At 41.0% G+C, this 25,475-nt stretch overlaps 1 protein-coding gene across 1 annotated transcript; it reads right to left on the bottom strand.

The window, feature by feature from the left end:
* Positions 1-3,110: 3,110 nt before the first annotated feature.
* Positions 3,111-6,813, bottom strand: LOC101530460 (T-cell surface glycoprotein CD1a-like). Its single transcript, XM_058655963.1, has 7 exons — positions 6,756-6,813; positions 6,121-6,387; positions 5,208-5,486; positions 4,746-5,024; positions 4,034-4,124; positions 3,690-3,712; positions 3,111-3,181 (listed from the first exon to the last, which is right to left on the bottom strand). Exons 1-7 carry the CDS (start codon positions 6,811-6,813, stop codon positions 3,111-3,113), a joined length of 1,068 nt encoding a protein of 355 aa, XP_058511946.1.
* Positions 6,814-25,475: the final 18,662 nt, after the last annotated feature.

Genomic DNA, 25,475 nt, shown 5'->3' with positions numbered 1-25,475 from the left:
CACAATCCATCCAGAAAATAATTGTGTTTAAATTGTAGCAAAATTTCAATGAAGATTATAGTTTATTTTGTCTGTAACTGATATGCTGTTACTCCATAATTATCTCCTACTGGGTGACAGGATTAAAACTCTATGGGATGTTGGCTCTCGCTTTTCTTTCCAGAGCCCAGGAGCTCATGCTACACAAAGAGAAAACAGACAGGATATATTTTCTAGGGCTTTATTTGACTCCCCAAAGGTCAAAGATCTCAAATTTCATTCCTTCAAAAGCAAGCAAAGAAGAAAACTAAAGAGCAAATAAGAAATAAGCAAAGAGAAGCTGAGCCTGGAGCAGATGTAGAGGAGACATAAGGGGGAGTGATTGGGCATCAAGAATTTGGAAGCTGCATCAGGAGAATAAAACATTGACAGTTAAAAAAAATTTTAGTCAGTTTTTAAAAAAAAAAAGAAAGAAAAAGGAAAAAGGCAACATAAAGAAAAATGAGACAGAAAAAAAAAGTAAAATGTGTAAATACGTTCAAATATACTCCAGGAGATAAAATTGCAAGTCTGTTTTTCTCAGTTCTTTCTTGCTTGTACTACCAAACCAACAATCCTTAATTTAACACTGAGAGTTAAACCTCTGAAATACTCACATGGTTTTGAGTAATGGTGGCACTCTGCATGTTCACAACACTGGGTTAAGATGACTCTGACATGGCCTGGCGCAGTGGCCTATAGGCTAAAGTCCTTACCTTGAACGCGCCGGGATCCCATATGGGCACTGGTTCTAATCCCGGCAGCTCCACTTCCCATCCAGCTCCCTGCCTGTGGCCTGGGAAAGCAGTCGAGGACAGCCCAAAGCTTTGGGACCTTGCTCCCATGTGGGAGACCGTAAGAGGTTCCTGGCTCCTGGCTTCGGATCAGCGCAGCACCAGCCGTTGTGGTCACTTGGGGAGTGAATCATCTCACGGAAGATCTTCCTCTCTGTCTCTTCTCTCTGTATATCTGACTTTGTAATAAAAATAAAATAAATCTTAAAAAAAAAAGATGACTCTGACGGTCAGTAGGCTTAAAGTAAACATAAAGATGCGTGATGTGCATCTGGTTTGGCATTCACACCACCGCTACGCAAATTATATAACCAATTGTCTTTAAAACTTGGAATTTTGGGGCCTGGCATGGTGGCCTAGCAGCTAAAGTCCTCGCCTTGAATGTGCCAGAATCCCATATGAGTGCCGGTTCTAATCCCAGCCTGTGTAAGTGATTCCTGCAAATGGGTTCCAGTGAGCCTCTCCTGCTCAACTTTCCCCTGTGACAGGGAATCCTGCCGGCTGTGGAGCCCAGGAGTCAGACACCTCTGCCTCGGCTTCATCCCTTTCTCTATGGCATTATGTGTGCTATTGGGATGCTCCTGTGTTCCGGCTGTACTTGTACTGTATTCAAGACTCTTTCTCAGGCACTCACGCAGCTGTAGCCCCTTTGGGTTTTCTCAGTGGAGGAGGGGGCCATCCTGATTCACAAGCCCAATATTATTTTCTGTGTATTTTAAATAAAGCTAGAAGACAGGATTGTGAATGTTTTTACCAAAAAAAAAATGCTTAAGAAAATAAATATGTTTACTCTAAATGCATGTATCAAAACACCACATGATAACCCATAAATGCACATAATTTCTTTTTGTTCAATTTTATTTTTCATGTTGTTTACATAATTGACAAGGATGCATGCTGATTAGGGTGGAGATGGTCAAGGCATGGAGGAGGGTGGGTAAGACAAATGCCTTCAATTTCCCCTTTGGTGGAGCATTAAACCTTTGACGATAATATAGGCTTAAAACATGTTATCTCAAAATATTTTTAAAGAAAATTAAAAAGCACCAAATTATCTTTTTATCACTTTGAAACAGTTCTCATTGGAAGCTCACGAGGACCTCCCCTGCTTTGTTCCTAGAGGTCATGACTGAGCATTCTCTAGTTCAGTGATCACGTTGACTGTGCAAAGCACAACTGCCACGAGCAACATGAATGCACCTGACCCAGAGCTCTTGCCTTGACCCCATTTCAGCTCTGAACAGTGACAGAAAACCGCTCCTTTTCTTGCCATTTTTCTCTTCAGTGCTACAATTGTACCACATTTCAGGCAACACCTGCGCCGATACTCAAACTTTTTTAACGTATGTCTGAATCTCCTACTGATGTCACTAAAATGAACATTACAGTCCAGTGAGCCTTAGGTCAGGCACCTGTTCTACATTCCTAACAAGCTCCAGTACAACGATGCTGCTACTGGACTGCAGCTCCTTCTCACTCAAGTGAAGGAGGGCCTGAATGACTCCAATAGCACAACAATTGGCCTTGTTTGTTATGTTTGCAATATTTTGTAGCAATAGTCCTGGTCTATTCAGTACATATTGAATATCTAGAGAAAGTAAGAGGCAATTTTGTGTTTCCTATAAATTCAGAGAAAAAGTTACACAACCAGGAAACTGTAAAGTCTCCAGCCACTGAGGAGCGTCGACCGTCTCACCAATTACACAGTGGTCAACAGAGAACAGAAAGGACGCCAGAGCTGCCATATACTCAACAGAGACTTTTATTGATAAAATGTGCCATGAATACAATACATGTATTCAGGGAGAAACATGTTTTTAAAAATACGACCTTTGGTATCAAAGAGATACCTAAACCACCATTTTAAAGCAGCACTGTTCAAAATAGCCAAAATTCACAATCAACCAAATGTCTACCATCAGACGAATAGATTTTTAAAAAGTAAATATATATACACAATGTAATATTACTCAGCTTTTAAAAAAGGAATGAAATTCTACCATGTGTAGCAAAATGGACACTACCAAAGGATATCATGTTGAATGAAATAAGTTGAAACCAGAAAGACAAATACTGAATGTTCTCCCTCATATGTAGGAACTAAAAATAAATTCCAAAAATAATCTCTATCGGTATTTCTGTCACTGTAGTTATGGAAAGTCTTGTTCTACACTTTTGTCAAGCCAGTGGTTATGAACGTCATACTACCATGGTTTTAATGATCTGTTATTAGTTTAAAATGTGCCGCATACAGGTATATTGCTTATTTTTCCATCCAGGTATTTGTAACCATTGGCACTATTCCAAGTAGACGAGCTGGTTTTTGCTGTTGCTGTTAAACTTATTCATTGAAGTATTAAGTCTTTTTGCTGTAATGTAAATTCAAAATATGTTATCTGAAAAAATGAAACAGACAGAAATAAAAGGAGAGAGAAGGAGAGCAAGAGAGAAATAGCAGAAAGAGAATGAAGTAATTATCATTAAGTTGGTAAAATTGCATATACAAAACTCACTGAATTTGTTCAAAAAACTAATTAAAATTAAGATTTTTAAAATATGTACTCTGGTCTTGGGGAGCTGAAAATTGGAAGGGAAAAGTTACTTAAATGCCCGTCAAATTAAAAAATAAAGAAAGAAAGAGAGTAAGTAAAGAGCAGAGCTAGCAAAGCACAGCAGAGATACGGCAAGAAATCAGAACAGGGATTGGCTGTTTCCCAGGGGAGAATCAGGCAGGGCGTTTTGCAGGAAGCCACATATGAAATTGATCCAATGAGTAACTGAGCAGGAGTGAAACCTGAATTTTAACGGCAAAGTAAAACTTGAATTTTAAAATCTCAGAACGCAGGATAGACCAACAAATCTTGAAACACTGCCAACTCTCTGATACTGACAACTGACAACTAGACAGAAATCAACAGCAAAAAGCTTGACAACAAAAGTGGAGGACATCATCACCACATGGTGCTCAGACGTATCCTGAGTCACTGGACTGCTGGGTTCTCATTCAAAGGGACAAGAGTACATGAAGGGCCACGGTGTGTCCTGAAATGAAGTACTGAACGCAAAGATGGCTGCCACTGCTCACTGGGCACAGATGAGGCTTGAGGAGCGTAAGGAAAGGGACCTTGAAAGGAGGAAAGAACCGAGGAGAGAGCTCTTAAAAAGATGAAGTTGAGTGAGGAAATGGAGAAAGTAGAAGAGACGGCTTACAAAGAACTCACCGATGCTTCCTAATCCAAAACATGAGACCCATCAGAAGAGCCAGCAGCATTAACAATGCCAGGAAGGGGGAGCTGATAGAGTTGTGGTGCTCTGTGGATCGGGGTGAAAATCAGGGATGTTACTGCACAGCCATCCACTCCTTGCTTTGTTGCATTCTCCTGGATGTTGTTCAGTGGACAGTCTCCATCATCAATCTTTCTTCTCAATTCTTATTTCATCCCTCTTCCCTGGGGATAGTTCACCTAACCCCCGACAACCTCACGCATCTATCATCACTTTCCCTTCTTTTTCTTTGAGGTTTTTATATTTACTTATTCAAAAAACAAAGAGACAGAGGGAAGTAGAGAGAAGGGAAAGACAGAGAAGATCATCCTTTTGTTGACTCACTCCTCAAACGCCTGCAACAACCAAAGCTGAGTCATATCATGGTCAGAAACAAGGAACTGCATCCAGGTCTCACAAATGAGTGGCAGGGACAAAAGTACCGGGTCCAGTCACCCACTGCCTTCCCTAATTCGTTAGCTGAAAGCCAGATCAGAGGTAGAGTGGCCAGAACTAGGACTGGTATTCCAAATGACACTCATTTTGTCTTCTATTCCTCAGATTACCTATTTTTATTCAAAAATTCCAAAATTCCACAAAATCCCCTCCGGCTAAGTTTGTGAAAACCATCTCCTCCCATTTCTAACCTGGAATTTCATTCTTTCTTACCCCAGTAGAGAATAATGTTTTGGCCTTCTAAACTTCTGTGGTTCACCCAACAAGACAGGCCAGTCACCTCTTCAGCTGCTACATCCAGGGTTACTCGAAGATACCATGTTCCATCAGCATTGGGAAGGACATCTCCTTGTTGACTATCCACCAGTTCCTGGTTATCCCGCATCCACATCGCCCGCACAGGCTTTGGATAGAAACCAAAGACACGGCACACCAGCAGCAGATGTCTAGGCCCAAGACTGGGCCCCCTGGACAGCCAGACCTCAGGCCTTACTGTAAAAGACAGGAAAGGTCTTTAGATGTTAGAACACTAACATCCATAAAGGTCCAAATTTCCCATCAGTCAAGATAGACATATCTTTCACAGTTCTGGGAACCCTTTCTTATCCTAGATTTTGAGGAAATTGCGAGAAAGCTTGGTTTTAGAAAGTTCAGCCAGGGGGATGCACAACTGACCTTGCCGGTGCAGGTCAGCCTTGCCTGCATCAAGAAGTCCCAGGGTGAGACGTGGACAGGTGTCACTGAGATGCCTGTGCACCGTTTTCTTGATGCTGTTGTACAAATTGAGCAATCTGCAGATGTGCTGGGCCCTACTTCCACCCCGTGGAGATGGCAACCATGAATTGTTCTGGAAGGCCAGGAAATCTGACCCTTGATAAGCTTCACGTAAGAAACCTGCTGAATCCCGTCCAGAGTGCAGCTCACAGCCTGCCACCACCTGCAGCACAAAGGGATCTGGGACAAAGGAGTTGTGATTTGGTTGAAAGCAGGAGAAACAAACAAGAACATGGAAGCAGCAGAAGAAAGAACATAGATGCAAAAGGGAGGTGCTTGTGAGGCTGAGGCAGTAGGGTGAGGTTTGGTTTGGACCTGTGGTGTAGATAAAAGAGAATTGCTAGAAGTAGAAGGTGAAGGAAGACAAAAATGATGTGACCAGTGGGAGCAATTGTTCAAAGCAAATGATGTGAGAATGTGAATAAAAGATCACTGAATGTGAGCAGGTTGAAATTATGACAAGCTAGGGTGAATGGAGTGCTGTGGGTTATAATTAATGCATAGGCAGAGACAGAGATTGGTTGGCAAAAAAAATCACACCTTATAGAGTCATTGAAAACTTAGGAAATTGGGGGCATCTGACTAGTAGTTGGGGAAATGGTGGACGTAGGACATTTCTAAGGGAAGGTCATAAGCACCAGAGAATTTGACATACTAGAAAAACCTGTATCTGAAAAAAAAAACTTCCAAAAATATTTGATTTTAGTTTTACCCCAGAACAGGTGGAGTAAGATTCAGAAAAGAGAGCACCAATTTCCTAATGGAACAACCAAATCACCGAGACACTTCCACCCACTGAGAGAATGGAACTCACACTCAAAATCCAATTGATTGGCATGCTTATGACTTTCCCTGGTAAATCTGCTGAGGTGTGAACGGAGGAATACTTCCAGGTCCATAAACTCCTCTTTGCTGAAGTTGCCCCTGGACCAAGGCCGCAGGAAAACGATAGAGCCAGAGTTGCTCTCCCAGCGATGGGTCTCCCACTCACCCAACCAACCTGACCCCAGATTCTGCACCCAGGAACGGTTGTAAAATGATGAGATTTGAATGAATCGGAAGGAGACAGGCTCCTCAAAACCTGTGGCAAAAGAACAGACATGAATTAGAGAAAACATCTGATTTGCCGTTCCAATAAAAATACATCTTGAAAAAAGAGAGAGAGAAGTCATTAGGAAGGAGAGAGAATTGAGAAAGACAGGTGCCAGCAGGATTTCTGAATGTAGAGAAAAGGCGTCATTAAAAATGATCTCATCAGACGGTGTCTGCCTCAAGACACCCTGATTTATCAATGCCCCTAAGAGCAGTCCAGCATCTACAGACAAGACACTTAGAAGGAAACTCACAGATCTTGCAGGAATACAGTGGGAAAATCACCATACTCTCTCCACAAACAAACATGCACTACAAACCTCTTTCCCCCACCTGGGAAGTCACCAAAATTCTTACCAACTTCATTATTTCTGCCTGGAAAAACAGCAGCTAGTAATACAAGAAGGTACAGCATTTCATCTGCAGATGTCATTTCTTTCTCAAAAAAAAAAAAAAAACTGGTCTTTGATTTCTCTTCTGAACAAACCAACCCCACAATATCTCTCTTCTGACTTCCTTGTCCAATCAACAGGCAAACCTCCGCACCTGTGACAAGGAGCATATTTCTCCGGCTCTTTGTTCGTTGGTCTCAAGCTTCTCTCCTTGTCACCAGTTTCCAGACTATCATAAGCCCTGTATTTCACCAGCTTTGGAACAAGTCATATGTGACATTGAAATATCATGTAACCGCTAGGGACACTTTTTTTGTCTTTCATATAATAAATGTGTAAAATTAAATGGATTTCCCATACACTGCCTAATCTGCTCACGTCTACATTCATTTTGATCATGCTGATTTTGTCTCATCTTTTTAGTTTAGAAGCGATCTATTTATTTATTTGAAAGGCATAATTACAAACAGATAAAGAGAGGATGTTATATGACTGGAGATTTTCATAACAGCTGGGACTAGACTGGGTCAAAATCAGGAGCCAGAAACTCAGTCCTAGTTTCTTACGTGGATGGTGGAGGCCCAAACACTCAGCTCTTCTAATGCTGCTTCCCAACCACATTAGCAAGGAGCTGAATTGGAAATGGAGCCGTCTCAATCTGACACTCAATTGGAAGCAAGCTTCCCAGGCAGCAGCATAGCCTACTGTCACAGCATTGACCCTAATTTGGCCTTATAAATTCTTTTTCCCTGTCTCATCTCCCATCTTACCCCCCTATATTCACACTTGTGACTTATCACTAACTCCTGTATTTACTGTTTTTGCAATGCACAATGATTGCCTTGTGCAACAGTATACAATACTACCATGCCTCCATTATTAGAGAAGATCCACAGGAACATTGCGGCTTGTGGACTTATGTGGACACACGTACGGACGAGTCACAAAGCACCTACCAGGAACCAATCATCATGCTGGCAGGGATGGAGGATGAAGAAAGCTCCATGGGCCGTAAGACACAGATAAATTACCACTGAAGGTAAGAAAAAATGGTCCTTAATTACCGAGGTCCCAAATTGTTGGCATAAGGGCAGGAACACTTACATACCAACCTCAGAAAGTTAAAAAAAAAAGCCACCTGCATAAGGATGAGACGGCTAGAACAAAGACGATGCCCTTACTCAATCCCCTAAGCAGGTAGTAACATCAAGTCCAAGAGCAGTCCACTGCTGAAGAGGTACAAGGGGATGATGGCCATCCCCTTGGGGCACAGCCCACCCTACAAAAAGTAATGATACAGGAATTTGATGACGATCAGGACAGAAAAATACAAACTAAATTAACTTATATCTAGATTAACCCAAGCCCTCACACTGCAGATTGAGCAAAATTAGAGGCATACCCAATTCCAGACAAAGAACAAAATCACATGAAATGTTATTCGTCTTTTCTATATTATTCTTCTGAACATGCTATATGGGATCCTGACGCATTCAAGGAGAGGACTTAAGCTGCTAGGCTACCACACTGGCCCACACATGGCAATTTTAAATGTATATGTTCAATATGCTGAAGTTCTAAGGCAAATAAAACATTCATAACCTATGAGAGATTGTATCAGAGTTGAAAGGTGTCGTAAGTTATTAATTATCAATTATATTCTTTAAATCAAATGTATATCTAGAGAAATAAAAATAATGACAAAAGGAAATGTGTTTCCTGTTAAGAAAACAGGATACTCGGGGCCTGGTGCAGTAGCCTAGTGGCTAAAGTCCTCGCCTTGCATGTGCCAAGATATCATATGGGCACCGGTTTTAACCCAGCAGCCCCGCTTCCCACCCAGCTCCTTGTTTGTGGCCTGGGAAAGCAGTCAAAGACAGCCCAAAGCCGTAGGAACCCACACCTGCATTGGAAACCCGGAAGACGCTCCAGGCACCTGGCTTCAGATCAGCTCAGCTCTGGCCATTGCAGTCACTTGGGGAGTGAATCAACAGACGGAAGATCCATTGATCTGTCTCTCCTCCTCTCTGTATATCTGACTTTCCAATAAAAATAAATCAATCTTTTTTAAAAAAATTAGTTGTCCAATTACATAATCACATGATATTCATTATATTGTTATATATACTTCTGTGAATATTTTATCAGTATTTAATATTTTCAATAGTGAACATTTTACGAACAAAATAAATGAGTGTATGTTCAAACAGTAACTTATAGAAAGCTGGAATGACTAAAAATCTTTAAAAAGAGACTTTAAGACAAAAGGATAACTGGAGAGGAAAAAAATTGTTTCTTGATAAGTTTCATGTTGTTAGGGATATTTCTGTACACCTAAGAAAATAAACTCTGAAAATTTATTTCAAAATTTTAAAGGACTGACTGAAGAGAAATCTTTACACAAATTTCATAATTAACAATAGGCACAGTTGACAAAAATCAGCATAAATATGAATTATCTAAACATCACAATAAAAATATTAGTCAGTGGGCCTCTATAACATTCTTTTTTCTGTAACATTCTATATCCAAAAATTCTAAAGTGCATCAACTTCTCTACCATGAATAAATTATGTCCTGCACTATAAAATAAGTTCTCAACAAATTTGAGAAAATTGGAATGTATTAGTTACCTCCTCATAACTTTAACTGAAACAGTGGAGAGGAGATTTGGGGGAAAAAAACGGTTTATTTTGGCTTACAAAATAAACGTATAAAATAAATATAAACTTATAAAATAAACTTATAAAATAAACTTATAAACTTATAAAATAAATAAACTTATAAGATAGACTTATAAAATAAGTTTGAAGGCTCATTCAGGATCAGGTAGCCCCATTAGTGAGCTCTCTGCTGGACACCAGCAGAGGGCGTGGGTAGAGTGTGCAGGGGTAACCACATGGTGATCAGAGAAGCAGAGAGAAGCGAGGTGGAACTTGGCTGAAGTCACCAACCTTGTAATGAGAACCTCATTCTGAAGGCAAGACGTTGCACTTAGATCAACTCTCAAGCCTTAACCCATCAATGTTAACATAACGACTTCAGAGTTGGAAGGCTGATTTTGTTTAGTCCATCATGGAGAAGCATAGATTCCATCTGTGGAATAAGCATTTGACACAGCAGTTAAGACACTTGTTATGCAAGTGCCTGAGTTTGATTCCCAACTCTAATCACAATCCCTTCTTCCTGTTAGTGTGTATTCTGAGAGGTGGCCAGAGATGGCTTGCATGCTTGGATCCCTGCTACCCAAGAAGCGGACCTACACTGACCTCCAGACTCCTTACTTGGCGGGTGGCTAAGGAATAAAGCAGCAGGTGGATGATCTCTCTGCATAATTCTCTCTACCTTTCAAATGTAGTGACAATAGATGAAAAAAAACGTTCATTATAGCATTACTATATGATCCTACTCCTTGGGGAAGAGTCAAAAGAAATAACATCATTTGTACACAAAAGACTTGTATGTGAATACTCTAGCAGAATTGTTCACAACAGCAAAGAAAGAGCAACCAAAAGTCTGCCAAGTGACAAATAGATGAACAGAATGTGGTACTCCCACACTGAATGTCATTGGCAATAAAAAACAAATGAAACGCTGATACTTGCTGCAACATGGATTAATTTTTAAAACATTGTTCTTCTAACTGAAAGAAGTCAGTATAAAAGACCACATTCCTTGTCTTGAATTAGCAAACTCAACAAGACAGAAAGTAGGTGGCTAAAGAGACAGAAGGACAGGTAAGTGAGCACAGTTAGCTCGGTGTTTCTTTCTAATGCTCTGATTATAATTAAATACTCTGAAATGAAAACACTCTGATTAAAATTAAATAGTGATGATAATTGCACACAACCTCAAAAATATGTTCAAAACTATTTCACCATGCACTTTTGAGTGATGAACTTGGTAATACTTGAATTACATCTCTGCTAACAGATCCACTTTGGCAATGTAATATTCCTTCTAAGTTCTTTATTTACATGGGAGCACTGCGAAAATAGGTATGACTCAAGGTAGGCATTGGGCATAGCAGTTAAGCCTCTGCTTGAGATGTCTGGATCCTAAATTGCGATCTAGTGGCTTCAAGTGTCAGCTTCGCTTCTGAGTCCGGCTTCCTGCTCACGTACTGTTGGAGGCAGCACATAGTAATTCAAGTATTTGGATTCCTGCCACCCATGTGGGAGATCCAGACACAATTGTCATCTGCCAAGCTCCGGCTGTTATGAACATTTGAGAAGTTAGCCAGTAGGTGGGAGATCATTTCTGTCTCTGTCTCTCTGTTTCTCTGCCTTTAAAATAAATTTATAAAAGCTTTTCAAAATGTATATGTGAGACCCAATATGATAGCCAAGCAGCTAAAGTCCTCGCCTTCCACATACCAAGATCCCATATGAGCGCCAGTTAGTGTCCCAGCTGCTCCACTTCCCATCCAGCTCCCTGTTTGTGGCCTGGGAAAGCAGTCGAGGACGGCACAAAGCCTAGAGACTCTGCACCCACATGGATATTCTGGAAGAAGCTCCTGGCTCCAGGCTTCAGATTGGCTCAGCTCTGGCCATTGCAGCCACTTGGAAAGTGAATCAACAGATGAAAGATCTTCCTCTGTCTCTCCTCTTCTCTGTATATCTGACTTTCCAATAAAAATAAATAGGACATGTTCAAAAAGCCTAGTTTTTTAAAATATGTGACTCATGATAATAGAAACTGATCAATAGAGTATATTTAGAAGTATCACAGATAATTGACAGAGAATCAAGATGGCAAAATAGGATAAGGACACGTTTAAATGGATGGAAAAACATTTAATCAGGATGCAGCAGAGAGGACATATTTCAGGAAATTGGAAAGGACAGAACAACAGCAGAGGGGTACTTGGACACTGACAGACACAGGAAAGCAGTGGACACAACAGTGTGGTGTTGCAGTGACTGATACTCCAGCACAGCGATCTGAACTCCACCAGCAGCCAGAACTCCACCAGCAACCAGGTGGGAAGGGAGTTTCACTGGGGGCTTGGGAGGTGAACCCAGACAAAGATCTGTCCGTTCTGGTCCATTTGGTTTGACCAGGAGCAGAGACAGAACAGCAGATCTCAGACAGGCAGTGCGAGAACAGGGTGGATTTCGTAGCTCAGTCAGCCCCCAGAGCTTAAATGGGCGCCATTTTGCATAAGGACGAAAGTGCAAGGAAAAGGACTGAGCATGCGCTGAGCTGGGAGTGAGCTCATTTCTGTCTCAGTAAACTGCAACGACGTGGCATTCTACGGATTCCACCCAAGACAGGTCTGGGTAGCCCTAAGACCTGACAGCCAGCAGATCAAGAATTCTAGTAGTGGTACATCAGGCACCATTATGTACACTGTGGCAATAGCTTTGGGACTGCAGGGGACAACAGTTAACTGTGCATGTGCTGAGCTCGTGAGAACTTGCTGAGGTCTGATGATTGCACTGGTCCTGCAGGAAAATAATACTGACTCTAGCATTGTACAGGTCAAAATAGGTCCATGTGGCACCCAGACCTGACGTCCAAAAGGTTCCAACAAGATCAGCATCACCAACAACCTAATTATATAGGACACCTGGTGTCTCTCTAATCCTGGGACCTGCTCCAACCAGAAGTGGAAGAAAGGTTGCAGAGACAACAGTGCAGCACAGTATCACAGGAGGTGGTGAGTGGTGAGCCAACAGCTGGGGCTGTGGAGACCACGGTGGAAATCTGACATAAGAACCCAGACCTGGAACTCACTGGAGGTTGTGGCACAAGTGGCTGCAAGCAAAAAGTTGTGTACCAACCGCAATAAGTAAAATAGCACTGTAGACCTGTGGGTGACAAAGCTTAGAAACCTGCCCCAAGGAGAAGACTCTGCTAACCAGAAGTACAATGATCAAGAGCAAAAGAAGAGACAGAGGCACAATGAATATTACTGAAAACTCCCTTGCAAAGGAGCAAAACCCTATGCTAACCTCACAGTTAACTGAGGAAGACATCGAGGCAATGGGGTACATAGAATCCATAAGACTCATTTTAAAGCTTCTGATCAACAATGAGAAGCTCATGCAAGAGTTCAAAGAATTTAAGGAAGCAATACAGCAAATCAAGGCTGATATATCAGAAATTAAGAACACAGTAGAGCAAATTAAAAGTACAGTGGAGAGTCTCCAAAATAGAATGAAGCAAGCAGAAGAAAGAGTCTCAGAATTGAAAGATATTTCCTGTCATCAGGGGGAAGTAAACAAAAATCTGGAAGCAGAGCTGGATCAGGCCAAAAAAGTATTCAAGAATTGAAAAACACTATTAAGAAGCCAATTATAAGAGTTATAGGAGTACCAGAAGGTGCAGAAAGAGAAGCTGAGTTTGCAAATGTCTTTAATGAAATAATAAAGGAAAATGTCCCTCATCTGGAGAAAGAATTGGGAAACAAGATCCAGGAGGGGCACAGAACTCCCAACAGGCTTGATCAAAAGCGATCTTCACCACGACATATGATCATCAGGCTCTCTTCCATTGAACATAAGGAAAAAAATCCTTAAATGTGCACGTGAAATAAATCAATTGACATATAAGGGAATGCCAATTAAGCTCACAGGAGATCTCTCACAGGAAACTCTACAGGCAAGAAGAGAATGGAGGGACATATTCCAGATTCTAAAAGAAAAAAATTGTCGGCCTAGGATAACATATTCAGCAAAGCTTTCTTTCATCTTTAAAAATGAAATAAAATTCTTCCACAGTAAAGAAAAGCTAAAAGAATTTGCCTCTTTCAAAACTGCCCTATAAATGATACTTCAAGAAGTTCTCTTGACAGAGAACAGGAATAGCACCTATCAAAACCAAAGGGCAAATGGGAAGAACATCCCAGTAAAATGACAACAGAAGACTAAACCAATGAACAACCCATTCCTAAAATGGCAGGACCAAAATACCACCCATGTGTATTAAACTCCAAATGTAAATGGCTTAAACTCGATCAAACGTCCTAGATTAGTAGACTGGATTAAAAAACAAAACCCATCTGCTTATTGTCTGGAGGAGACACACTTCACAAAGATCAGCAGAAACTATATCACATGGGTTTTGTTGTTTTCTGTTGGTTTCATCTCTTCAAAACACTTCCTTCTGATTAAATCATTCAATGACTCGTAGATCATAAAGTGGCATCATTATCTTCAAGAAGGTTCTTGATTTTCATTTCTTCAGCTACACGTCAGTCATTTAATAGCATGTTATTTAAGTTCTTGGTGTTGTTGTTACTTTCTTTTTTCTCCCTGATGTTGATTTTGTTTTGTGGCTCTTCATTTTTTTATTAATATTTTGCATTATGTGACAGTTTCATAGGCTCTGGGAATCCCCCCCATCCCTCCCCCTCCCCTCTCCCCTGGTGGATTCCTCCACCTTGATGCAGCATTACAGTTCAAATTCAATCAAGATTCTTTCCTTGCAAACATATACCAAGCATGGAGTCCAGCTACTTATTGTCCAGATGGGTTGAACAGTTTCTTGGGGAGACCATTTCTGGTCCGAAGTCAGAGCTGGTATAATATCATCACAGTCAATTAAGAGTCCCAATATAACATCAACAGCAATTTGCAATATTATGGAATTGACATGGTTTTGAGTAACCAGTATGTTTAAAAAAAAAAAAAAAAAAAAGAACAAAATAACAAAAAACAAGTCCTAACCACAACCTATGATTAGCTCATTGACATCTCAATTTTACTTTATATACAGGACCAGACCGGCTGCTATATACCTTAAAATGGCTATAGGGTACCATTCAGCTGTCTCGTGTCTATTTCATTTTAGTATTTAGCCATTTGTTGTGTTGAAGTATAATTTTGTTGATCTTGGAAGATTTTGGGATAATCTAGACTGGCTTGTAATTCTAACAAGATATTTGTCGACATTTAAGGTGCAGAACATTTTTTTTGGGGGGGGGGTGCAGGAAAATCCTCAACACCATGGTGAGGAGTGTCTAATCTTTGTGTCCCACCCAGCGAGGCATGAGCCAATCCACACCAGCTCTTTCCTGTCAGATTTCAAGCTCTACTTTCTGTTGTTTGTCTATTTATTTTAGGGTTTTTTTAGTTTGTATGATTGTTTGTTTGCTGTGAGGGGTTTTCGAAGCAATCCCGATGGTCACTGCGAGGGAGGGCAGGGGTCCAGAGGTGGAGCCAGGCTCGGACCAGAGAAAGCTCTCCTCCCTGGTCCCGAAGTTGTGGCTCTTCATTTAAGGGGATTTATAGTAGCTGTGTAATGGAGACTGTCATATCTAGTAACATGTCATTTAACTTCAAGGCATTGTAAATTTCTATTTTTCTTTCTATTGTTGATTTTGTATCATGACTTTTCATTTAAGGGGATGTACAGTAGCTGTGAAATGGAGACTAACATCCAGATGTGAGGATGCAGTGTGGTATGCATCTCTGTTTCCAGACAAAGATGGACTTACAATGAAACTGTTTACCATATCTTGACAATAGGATTCTGGACTCTCTGCCATTGTCCATGCCTGCAATGATGGACATATGACTGAGTATGAAGAACTATATGTCAGTAATGATATAGAGGAACTAAGCTGGGGGGGTGGAATTGGGGAGGGGATAAGGGAATATGGAACTGTATCATAAAATGATAACAATAATAATAAAATGTTAAAAAAAACTTTTACTGGCATCAAAGTAAAAAAAAAAAGGTATCACAGATAATTGATTAGTTAAAAACATTACAACCAAATCCATATATTCAAGAAAATAAGGAAGATCAAATGAATAGAGCTACGGAAAATGTGACAAGTAAAATTGGAAGCTAGTTTGAAATTAATTAAAATGAAAACACACAAAACTGATTTTTTTTTTTTTACTAATGCTGTGAATCACAATATATGACTCTAAGAAATGCAGAAAGGTCAGGGGCCAGTACTATGGCCCAGTACTATGCAAGTAAAGCAAGCATCCCATGTAAGTGCCCATTGGTGTCCCAGCTGCTCCAGTTTCAATCCATCTCCCTACTTGTAGCTTCGGAAGCAGAGGAAGATGGTTCAAGTCCTTGGACTCCTGCACCCTTGTGGGAAATCATACGAAGCTCCTGGCTCCTGGCCTTAAACTGGCCTACCTCCGGCCATTGCAGCCATTTGAGAAGTGGCTCATTGGATGAAAGAACTCCCTCCCTTAGGAACCACTTGTGAAACAGTAATTTTCTACTTAATAGTCAATAAATTATATTTTTTAGTGGAGGATTAAGCTTCTGGTTATAAAGAAAATTGAAAATAAGCCATTGTGAAAATTAAAAGAACAAGAAGAAGGGAGGTGGGAATGTAGGGAGGTGGGAATGTATCAATATGCTTTTAAAATTGTATATAAAAAGGTCTCAAAATCCTAATTCACAGCCAAAAAAAAAACATAGATGCCAACAATTCTTTAGTACAGCAGTATTTTATGTGCCGCAAAAATTGCTCAGCAATTTGCTACAACATTTAGGGTGTGATTCGGGATGCCTATAGCTTGTAACAGAGTGTCTGAGTTTGAATCTCAATTCTATTCCCAATTCCAACTTCTTATTAATGTGCATCATGGGAAGCAACAGATGATGGGTCACATGGGAGACCCAGACTCGCTTCATCCGTAGGATGAATATACATCTCTCTCTCTCTCTCTCATGTCTCTCTCTTTCTCTCTCCTTGCCTTTCAAATCTATAGAATAGATTTTTTACAACCTTAACAATCAACTATGACAGACTATTTTTAATCACTACACCTTTCAGTTTTTATGTTTTAAGCATTTTTGCGACTTACTTAGATGTAAATATTAGATGTACATTAATTTTGAGGAAAATGCAAAAGAAAAGTATAAGAGAAATAAATTGGCTAAGGATTCTTAAAATTTCTAAGAACTTGCATTGTCTAACATATCAGTCACTCAATACAATGTTAATTAACCCCATAATGTTGGAAATTGTTGTTGATGTTATGTTATCACTTTCAATTGGTCAGAACGATATTCTGCCAGCTATGTCTTCAGACCAGACTCAGTTTCTTTCAAAAAACCGTTGAATTCAGCTGGGCAATAAGATACTGGACTCTATGCATGGCACATGCTTACAATGAAAGAAACAAGACTGGATTTGAACTGTAATACTACAATAAGGTGGAGGAATCCACCATGGGGGAAGGGCACAGGAAGGGGATGGGGGAACATCAGAGCCTATGAAACGTTGTTATAAAATGAAATGCAGAGGTTGGGAAAGATGGCCGACCACAGAGAGCTGGTGTAGGGTAGTAGGGAAAGAGGGGAACCGATCCAGCAGAGAAACAGGCCAGGAAACACAAAATTGTAGGGAGAAGAGTGGGAAGGTCACTGGAGTTCACTAAAGCAAGAAGATCTACACAGCGTGAAGGAACAGCGACAAAAAGTGGGAAAGAAAATACATCACGCTGCGAGAAACTTGGTGAGTCATGATCCCAGGCAGGGGGAAGGCGGCAGAGTTTCAACCGTCCCAGGGAAAACAGAGGTGTCTGGAAGGATAGGTGCCCACACCAACAGGGGCACCAGTCCACTGGAGGGCAGGAGCCCAGAGAGGAGGATACTGGACTGACCATAGGGGGCATCATCCCCTGCAGAAGTGGAGGACAAGCAGGGGAGATTTCCCAGAAGCGTGCTTCCCAGCTGCTCAGCAGCTTTGAGAGAGTGCAGAGGGAACTGGAGCAGCACTGTGGGACTAGGGCTCAGAAAACCCCATATCAGCTCCGAACAGTGGACTGACTGCTAGAGAATCCAGTGGATCCTATTGCTGGGCTCAGCCTGAGCTCCAGAGGCTGGGCAACACTCAGTAGAACCTCACGACCTGGGCAGAAGAGCAAATTAGTAGGGGCACGGCTGCGTGCCCCTCACAGCTCTGTGCCTCTCAGGGCTCCGCTTACACCGTTGAGAAAGTGCAACTGAGAAAGTAGCTTTGTTTTTTTTTTTTTGCGATTTTTTTTAATTAATATTTAGCATTATGTGACAGTTTCATAGGCTTTGGGAATCCCCCTCCTCCTCCCCTCCCCCCTGGGTGGATTCCTCCACCTTGATGCAGCATTACAGTTCAAATTCAATCAAGATTCTTTCCTTGCAAACATATATTAAGCATGGAGTCCAGCTACTTATTGTCCAGATGGGTTGAACAGTTTCTTGGGGAGACCATTTCTGGTCCAAAGTCAGAGCTGGTATAATATCATCACAGTCAATTAAGAGTCCCAATATAACATCAACAGCAATTTGCAATATTATGGAATTGACATAGTTTTGAGTAACCAGTATGTTAAAAAAAAAAAAAAGAACAAAATAACAAAAAACAAGTCCTAACCACAACCTATGATTAGCTCATTGACATCTCAATTTTACTTTATATACAGGACCGGACCGGCTGCTATATACCTTGAAAAGGCTATAGGGTACCATTCAGCTGTCTCATATCTATTTCATTTTAGTATTTAGCCATTTGTTGTGTTGAAGTATAATTTTGTTGATCTTGGAAGATTTTGGGATAATCTAGACTGGCTTGTAACTCTAACAAGATATTTGTCGACATTTAATGTGCAGAACATTTTTTGGGGGGGGGTGCAGGAAAATCCTCAACACCATGGTGAGGAGTGTCTAATCTTTGTGTCCCACCCAGCGAGGCATGAGCCAATCCACACCAGCTCTTTCCTGTCAGATTTCAAGCTCTACTTTCTGTTGTCTATTTATTTTAGGTTTTTTTTTTTTTTTTTTTAGTTTGTATGATTGTTTGTTTGCTGTGAGGGGTTTTCGAAGCGATCCCGATGGTCACTGCGAGGGAGGGCAGGGGTCGTATAGGGGCCAAGGCTGTGAATTCAAAACAGAGAACAGCCACTGCCTCAGGCAGAATCCCCTGCTGGGCTCAGCTGGAGAGGCCAAACCAGAGCAGGCTCAGCAGAATCAGCCAGACAAATTCTCCCAGCAGGAGCCCGCTCAGAAAAGCCTGCCTGCCCGGTGGTGGGAGGCTGTGTTGCGCCTCTCAGCAGAGCAGCACTTCTGAGTGGGAATCCCAGAGAGCAGAGGAGCAGCACTTCTGAGAGGGAATTCCGGAGAGCAGAGTTTGGCGCTGAGGCCCGCAGAAATTTCCAACCCAGCCCGGGGTTGGGGATTTCAAGCTTCAAACAGCAGAGGCCCTTGTGGTGCTAACCTCAAGCCCTGAAGGAGTGTATCTGCTCGGCACTGAGGCGGAAGTCCCCCCTGTGCCAGGCTTGTGACCCAGAGCCGAGGCGCGGCTCGGCAGAGTGAATCTCAGTGGGGCAACGCCTTTGAGAGGGAGCCGCAGGGGAATGGGCCTGGCACTAGGGGTGGCCCACAAAGCCTCCTGACCCAGCTCAGGGCTGTAGATTACAAACTCAGAGCAGCAAGCAGCTGGTGACTCAGGCAGCACCCCCTGCTCTACTCAGCTGGAGCCTCAGAGGTGGTGGCACCACCATAGATCTGCTGAACCAAGAAGAAGCACAGGCAAGCAGGGCCACCGCAGTGTGCTTCCCAACAAGGCAAAACATTTGTGAGGGTTAGGCTGGGTGTAGAACCACAACCTATACAACTACCCAGAGCAAAGACAAAAAGCCCAAGGTTACAAATTCTATCATCTACATTCCACCCCTATTGGCACACGTAGGACAACTCCTAACCAACTAGCTGCAACGGAGCCAGGTGGCAGAAATATAAACCCAGGTGCAAACGAAGCAACCCAACAACAACCACACCATCACCTGCTGTCCCCAATAGAGTAAGAAATATAACGCTTATGCCAGCACCCCATACAGCAGCAGCTAGATCACACCTCCTACAGATTACAGCACTGAGGGCAATGGATAGGACAAACAAGTCAGACGCTAAAATCCCAAAACAACAAGAAGTAAAAACACAATGAGGAGAAGTATCAGAAAAGGCAATGACCCAGAAGAAAGATCAAGCACTCCCTCCCAATACAACCAAAAACTAATCTCAATATCTGAGATGCAAGATGAAGACATAGAGGAAATACCAGATGAGGAATTTAAGAAACTAGTGATGAAATTCATCAGATAGTGAGAGCGCTGGGAAGAGTCCAAGGTATTCGAAAACCATGTCACTGCAGAAATAAATCAAGTCAAAAAGGGAATCCTCAATATAGAGCGCAAAATTGAAAGCCTAACCAACAGAATGAACACAGCAGAGGACAGAATATCAGAATTAGAAGACAATCAGAATGAAAGGCAGCAGCTCATCAAACAGTTGGAGACAAATCTAGAGAAAGCCAATAGGTCCATACAGGAAATGAAAGACAACCTCAAAAAATCAAGTATTAGAATAATAGGCCTTCCCGAAGGAGTGGAAAAGGAGACAGGCTTGGAACGGGTGCTCAATGAGATAATACAGGAGAACTTCCAGAACACTGGAAATATAAATCCAGCACAAATCCAGGAAGGACAAAGAACCCCCAGCAGATTCAATCCAAACAGATCCTCATCCAGACATGTGGTCCTCAAGCTACCTTCAAGTAAATCCAAAAAAACTATTCTAAGACAAGTAAGAAAAAAGGATAAGATTACTTTCAGAGGAAGGCAAATCAGAATCACAGCCAACCTATCAGAAGAAACGCTTCAAACAAGGAGAGAATGGGGTAAAACCTATCAAATCCTGAAACAAAACAACTGCCACCCAAGAATAATGTACCCAGCAAAGCTCTCATTTGTATTTGAGAATGAAATCAAATACTTCAACAGTAAAGAGAAACTCGAAGAATACATCAACACGAAGCCAGCTCTGGAAAATCTCCTCAGGAAGGTGCTAAACCCAGAAAGAAAAAATATAAAACAAAATCAAAGATGGCAAATGGGAAGACCTCCCCACTAAAATCCATACAAGGAAGGTCAACCAATCAGAAACTGTAATAGTCGCAAATACACACTTGCACACTTACACACACTCATGGAAGCCCAAAATCACACCCTCTCAATATTGTCTCTAAACACAAATGGACTAAACTCATCAATCAAAAGGCATAGATTAACGGCAGTGCTACGGGGTAAATTCATCGCAATTGGAGCTCATGTCAAGGCCCAAGAGAGGCGCCAAATACAGGAACTAAACACACACCTCCAGGAATTGGAAAAGCAACAGCAGATGAGCCCCACACACAACAGGAAACAAGAAATCATCAAAACAAGGGAGGAAATCAACCAGATAGAAATTAAAAAAACCATACACAAAATCAATGAATCAAAAAGCTGGTTTTTTGAGAAGATAAACAAAATAGACACCCCGCTGGCCCGACTGACAAAGAAAAAACAAGAGAAGGCAAGAATTAACAGCATCAAAGATGAAAAAGGCAACATAACAACAGACATTACAACCATTAAGAACATAATCAGAAATTACTACAAAGCACTGTACTCCAACAAATCAGAAGACCACCAAGAAATGGAAAAGTTCTTAGACTCACACAACCTGCCAAAACTTAGCCCAGAGGCAACAAACGACCTGAACAAACCCATAACTGAAGCAGAGATTGAATCAGTGATTAAAGACCTCCCAACAAAGAAAAGCCCAGGCCCGGACGGCTTCACTACAGAATTCTACAAAACATTCCGAACCAAACTAACCCCAATCCTCTACAAACTCTTCAAAACAATAGAAAAGGAAGCAACCCTTCCAAACTCATTCTATGAAGCCAACATTACCTTAATCCCAAAACCGGACAGAGAACCTACAGAGAAAGAAAACTATAGACCTATCTCTGTGATGAACATTGATGCTAAGATACTCAACAAAATCCTAGCCAATAGAATTCAAAAACACATCAGACAGATCATTCATCCGGATCAAGTAGGATTCATCCCTGGAATGCAGGGGTTGTTCAACATAAGGAAATCCATCAATGTGATACACCACATCCAAAAACTGAAAAACAAGAATCACATGATAGTATCAATAGACGCAGAAAAAGCTTTCGACAAAATCCAACACCACTTCCAGCTAAAAACCCTAACCAAGGTAGGCATAGATAGAAAAATCCACAACATAATCAAAGCAATATATGAAAAACCCAACGCCAGCATCATACTGAATGGAGAAAAACTGCTCAATACTATGTCAATTAAATCCATACCGATGTTAATTGTTGCTGATAATATGTTAGTGCTTTTATTTGATCGGGATGATACTCTGCTGGCTCTGCCCTCAGACCAGAGAGGGTCTCCCCAATAAGTAGTTGGACTTGACTGGCCTATAAGATGCTGGACTCTATGCTTGGCATATGCTTGCTAAGAGGGAATCTCAACTGAACTTGAACTATGGTTACGCAACAGGGTGGTGGAACCCACCATGGGGGCAGGGAGTGGGGAAGTGGGGGGAGAATCCCAGTTCCTATGAAATTACAACACAATGTAATTAATGAATAAATATAATAAAAATGAAATGCGATAAAAATATATATATATTTTAAAAATATATGTATAGAACCTGGTTGTATATAAACTAAAATTGAAATGTCAATGGGGCCCAGTGGCGTGGCCTAGCAGCTAAAGTCCTCGCCTTGAACACCCCGGGATCCCATATGGGCGCCGGTTCTAATCCCGGAAGCTCCACTTCCCATCCAGCTCCCTGCTTGTGGCCTAGGAAAGCAGTTGAGAACGGCCCAATGCATTGGGACACTGCACCCATGTGGGAGACCCGGAAGAGGTTCTAGGTTCCCGGCATCGGATCGGCGTGTACCGGCCCGTTGCAGTCACTTGGGGAGTGAATCATCGGACGGAAGATCTTCCTTTCTGTCTTTCCTCCTCTGTGTATATCTGGCTGTAATAAAATGAATAAATCTAAAAAAAAAAAAGAAATGTCAATGAAGTAGTCACAGGATGCGGTTAAAAACTTGCATTTTTTTAACATATTGGTTACTCAATTCTATGTCAATTAATTCCATAACGTTACAAATTGTTGTTATGTTAGGGCTTTTAATTGATCGGGATGATACTCTGCTGGCTCTACCTTCAGACCAGAGAATGTCTCCCCAACAAGCCAATGAACTTATCTGGACAATAAGATGCTGGACTCTATGCTTGGTATATGCTTGCAATGAAAGAATCTCAACTGAACTTGAACTATGGTTATGCAACCAGGTGGAGGAATCCACCATGGGGGGAGTCTGGGGGCAGGGGAGGGGAATCCCAGTACCTATAAAACTGTGTCACATAATGCAATGTAATTAATAAAAAAAAATCATGAAACAACTGTTATTCCATCAAATCTACTGTAATAGCTCTAGCTCATTTCTTTCGTGGGCAATCATGGTTGTATTTTACTCCAGGTAACCCACCTTCTATACAAGAAGAAGGAAGGTACCCTTATTTCCTTTCTCCATTCTGCTTTTGCAATAGTAAAGGACAGAAATTTAGCATTCTTGCTGAAACATCATGAGTAAAAAGAGTAACAAACTTGAAAAAGCCTAGGTTCTAACTAGAGTCATGGTACTAGCTTTTGAGTACCAATCTCTGCATCAGTATTGTGAAGAAAGTGACAATTTGAGCAACTATTTTTTTAACCATTTCTGCTTTATGCAACTACAGATAGTTCTAATTACTGCATATCTCAATTTTTGCCACTGCAACACACATACAAATATCCATATGGACTTAAAGAGCTGCAACCATCATCTCTGTGCATACGTGCCTAAATTCTGATGCCTTCACAATAATGAATATACTCCTGAGGGTGGGATTTCTGAATTGAGGCATCTGTGAACTTTTCACATGAAAAGTTTTCCCAAATAGCTTTTCAAAAGGCTGATTTCAAAACCCTTTATTCTCCTTTACTGCCCCTGAGTTGATCAGTTAGAATGAAAGTACCTTCTTTCATTTTCATATAATAATGAGGATGCTAATTTTTTTCTTATTATTAGCCATGGTGGATTTCTTCATGAGCTATCTATTCATAGTTATGTTCCTTTTTAATATTGAGTAATACTATCTGTTAGTTATACTTGCAATCTGAATGCTTTTATCAATTTGCAGTTGATTTATGCCACTGTTCCATATATGATTTAAAAGGCTTTTAATATGTGCAATTTTTATAATTTCAAATTTCCATTTTGGTAAAAAGAAAATATTCTCTCTCTGAGAGAGACGTGATAAGCGATGATCCCCTATATATGCAAACCTGTATCCAGGGAAAAAAGTAAATCTTTATGTATATCTTTTAAAACTCCATATATTTAATGTACATAGGATGATTTATATTAGTAGGAGATAGAGTTTAGAAATTGCTTATACCTCTAGAAACAAAGCCAGTTCATCTCTCCATCCTTTGTACTAATATAAAATAACATCTTATGGGCCCGGCACAGTGGCCTAGCGGCTTAAGTCCTCACCTTGAAAGCCCCGGGATCCCATATGGGCGCCGGTTCTAATCCCGGCAGCTCCACTTCCCATCCAGCTCCCTGCTTGTGGCCTAGGAAAGCAGTTGAGAACGGCCCAATGCATTGGGACCCTGCACCCGCGTGGGAGACCTGGAAGAAGTTCCTGGTTCCCGGCATCGGATCGGCGTGTACCGGCCCATTGCGGCTCACTTGGGGAGTGAATCATCGGATGGAAGATCTTCCTCTCTGTCTCTCCTCCTCTCTGTATATCCGGCTTTCCAATAATAATAAAATCTTTTAAAAAAATAAATAACATCTTATGTATATATTACTTCCCATATATATATATACTGAGATCTATTTCTTAGGCTCATTCCTTTTCCCCCTATTTTACTGTTTATTGGTTTTTATTTTATTAGTATAGTATTTCAATGTGAATGGTTCTGGGTTTAATATTTAGTTTCAAACATCCTCCACTCTTGTCATATTTCTTCATTGCTGGAGATCATTTTACCGCTGCTTAGAATGTCATTTAACTCACAAACCTGGGAGATTACATAGTATTTCATCACCTTAATTGTTCTGAACAAAGTATTGAATAGGTATTTCCATAAATTCAAAACATTTCTTGTCATTAGGACTCTACAGGTTACTTCATATGAATCTGACCCATTCTTATAAAATGTATTCCTAAGTAAAAAACTATTTTCATTTCCATTTCTAGTTAGTTATCATCAACAGTTAGGTGCATAATTATTTTCATATTTTACTTTTTTTACCAGATTAATTTCCATTATAAACTCTAACAGTCTATTTTCCTACAATGGGGTTGCTGGGATTTCTAAGACACACGGCCATATCATCTACGAAAAATGCCAAGGCTATCTCCTCTTTTCCATGGGTGCAGGCTCAGGGATCCCTTTGCCTTAGCAGCTGATACCAAATCCAACAGGGTGCTTTTGCTCACGTCTTCCAAAGTCACAAAGTCAGCAGAATATTTCAACTGTCATCCTTTTGGCCTAGTGTTCTTGGTCTAACACTACACCACAAGAATCACATTACCAAAATGGTTTCCTTTGATCATGGTGATGAGAAACCACACACTTCCTGTTTCCTTTTCATGAACTTCGGTTCTTGGAAATTTTTAAATATAGGGCAAACATGCACTTTTACATGTACAAAAAAATTGTCTACTATTAGCCTCAGTCAGGACTTTGAATCAAAATTTGTTCAAACAAATGCTCAGATGATATTGCTGTGGCCAGTATTTTTACTAGTGTTACTATTGTCGAGGTGGAGCCCTGAATTATTTCATAAAGG

Source organism: Ochotona princeps, chromosome 2 (genome assembly GCF_030435755.1).
Source record: "Ochotona princeps isolate mOchPri1 chromosome 2, mOchPri1.hap1, whole genome shotgun sequence".
Lineage (NCBI taxonomy): Eukaryota > Metazoa > Chordata > Mammalia > Lagomorpha > Ochotonidae > Ochotona > Ochotona princeps.
Note: the sequence above shows the minus strand (reverse complement) of the source record. Positions and strands in the feature narration are given on the sequence as shown.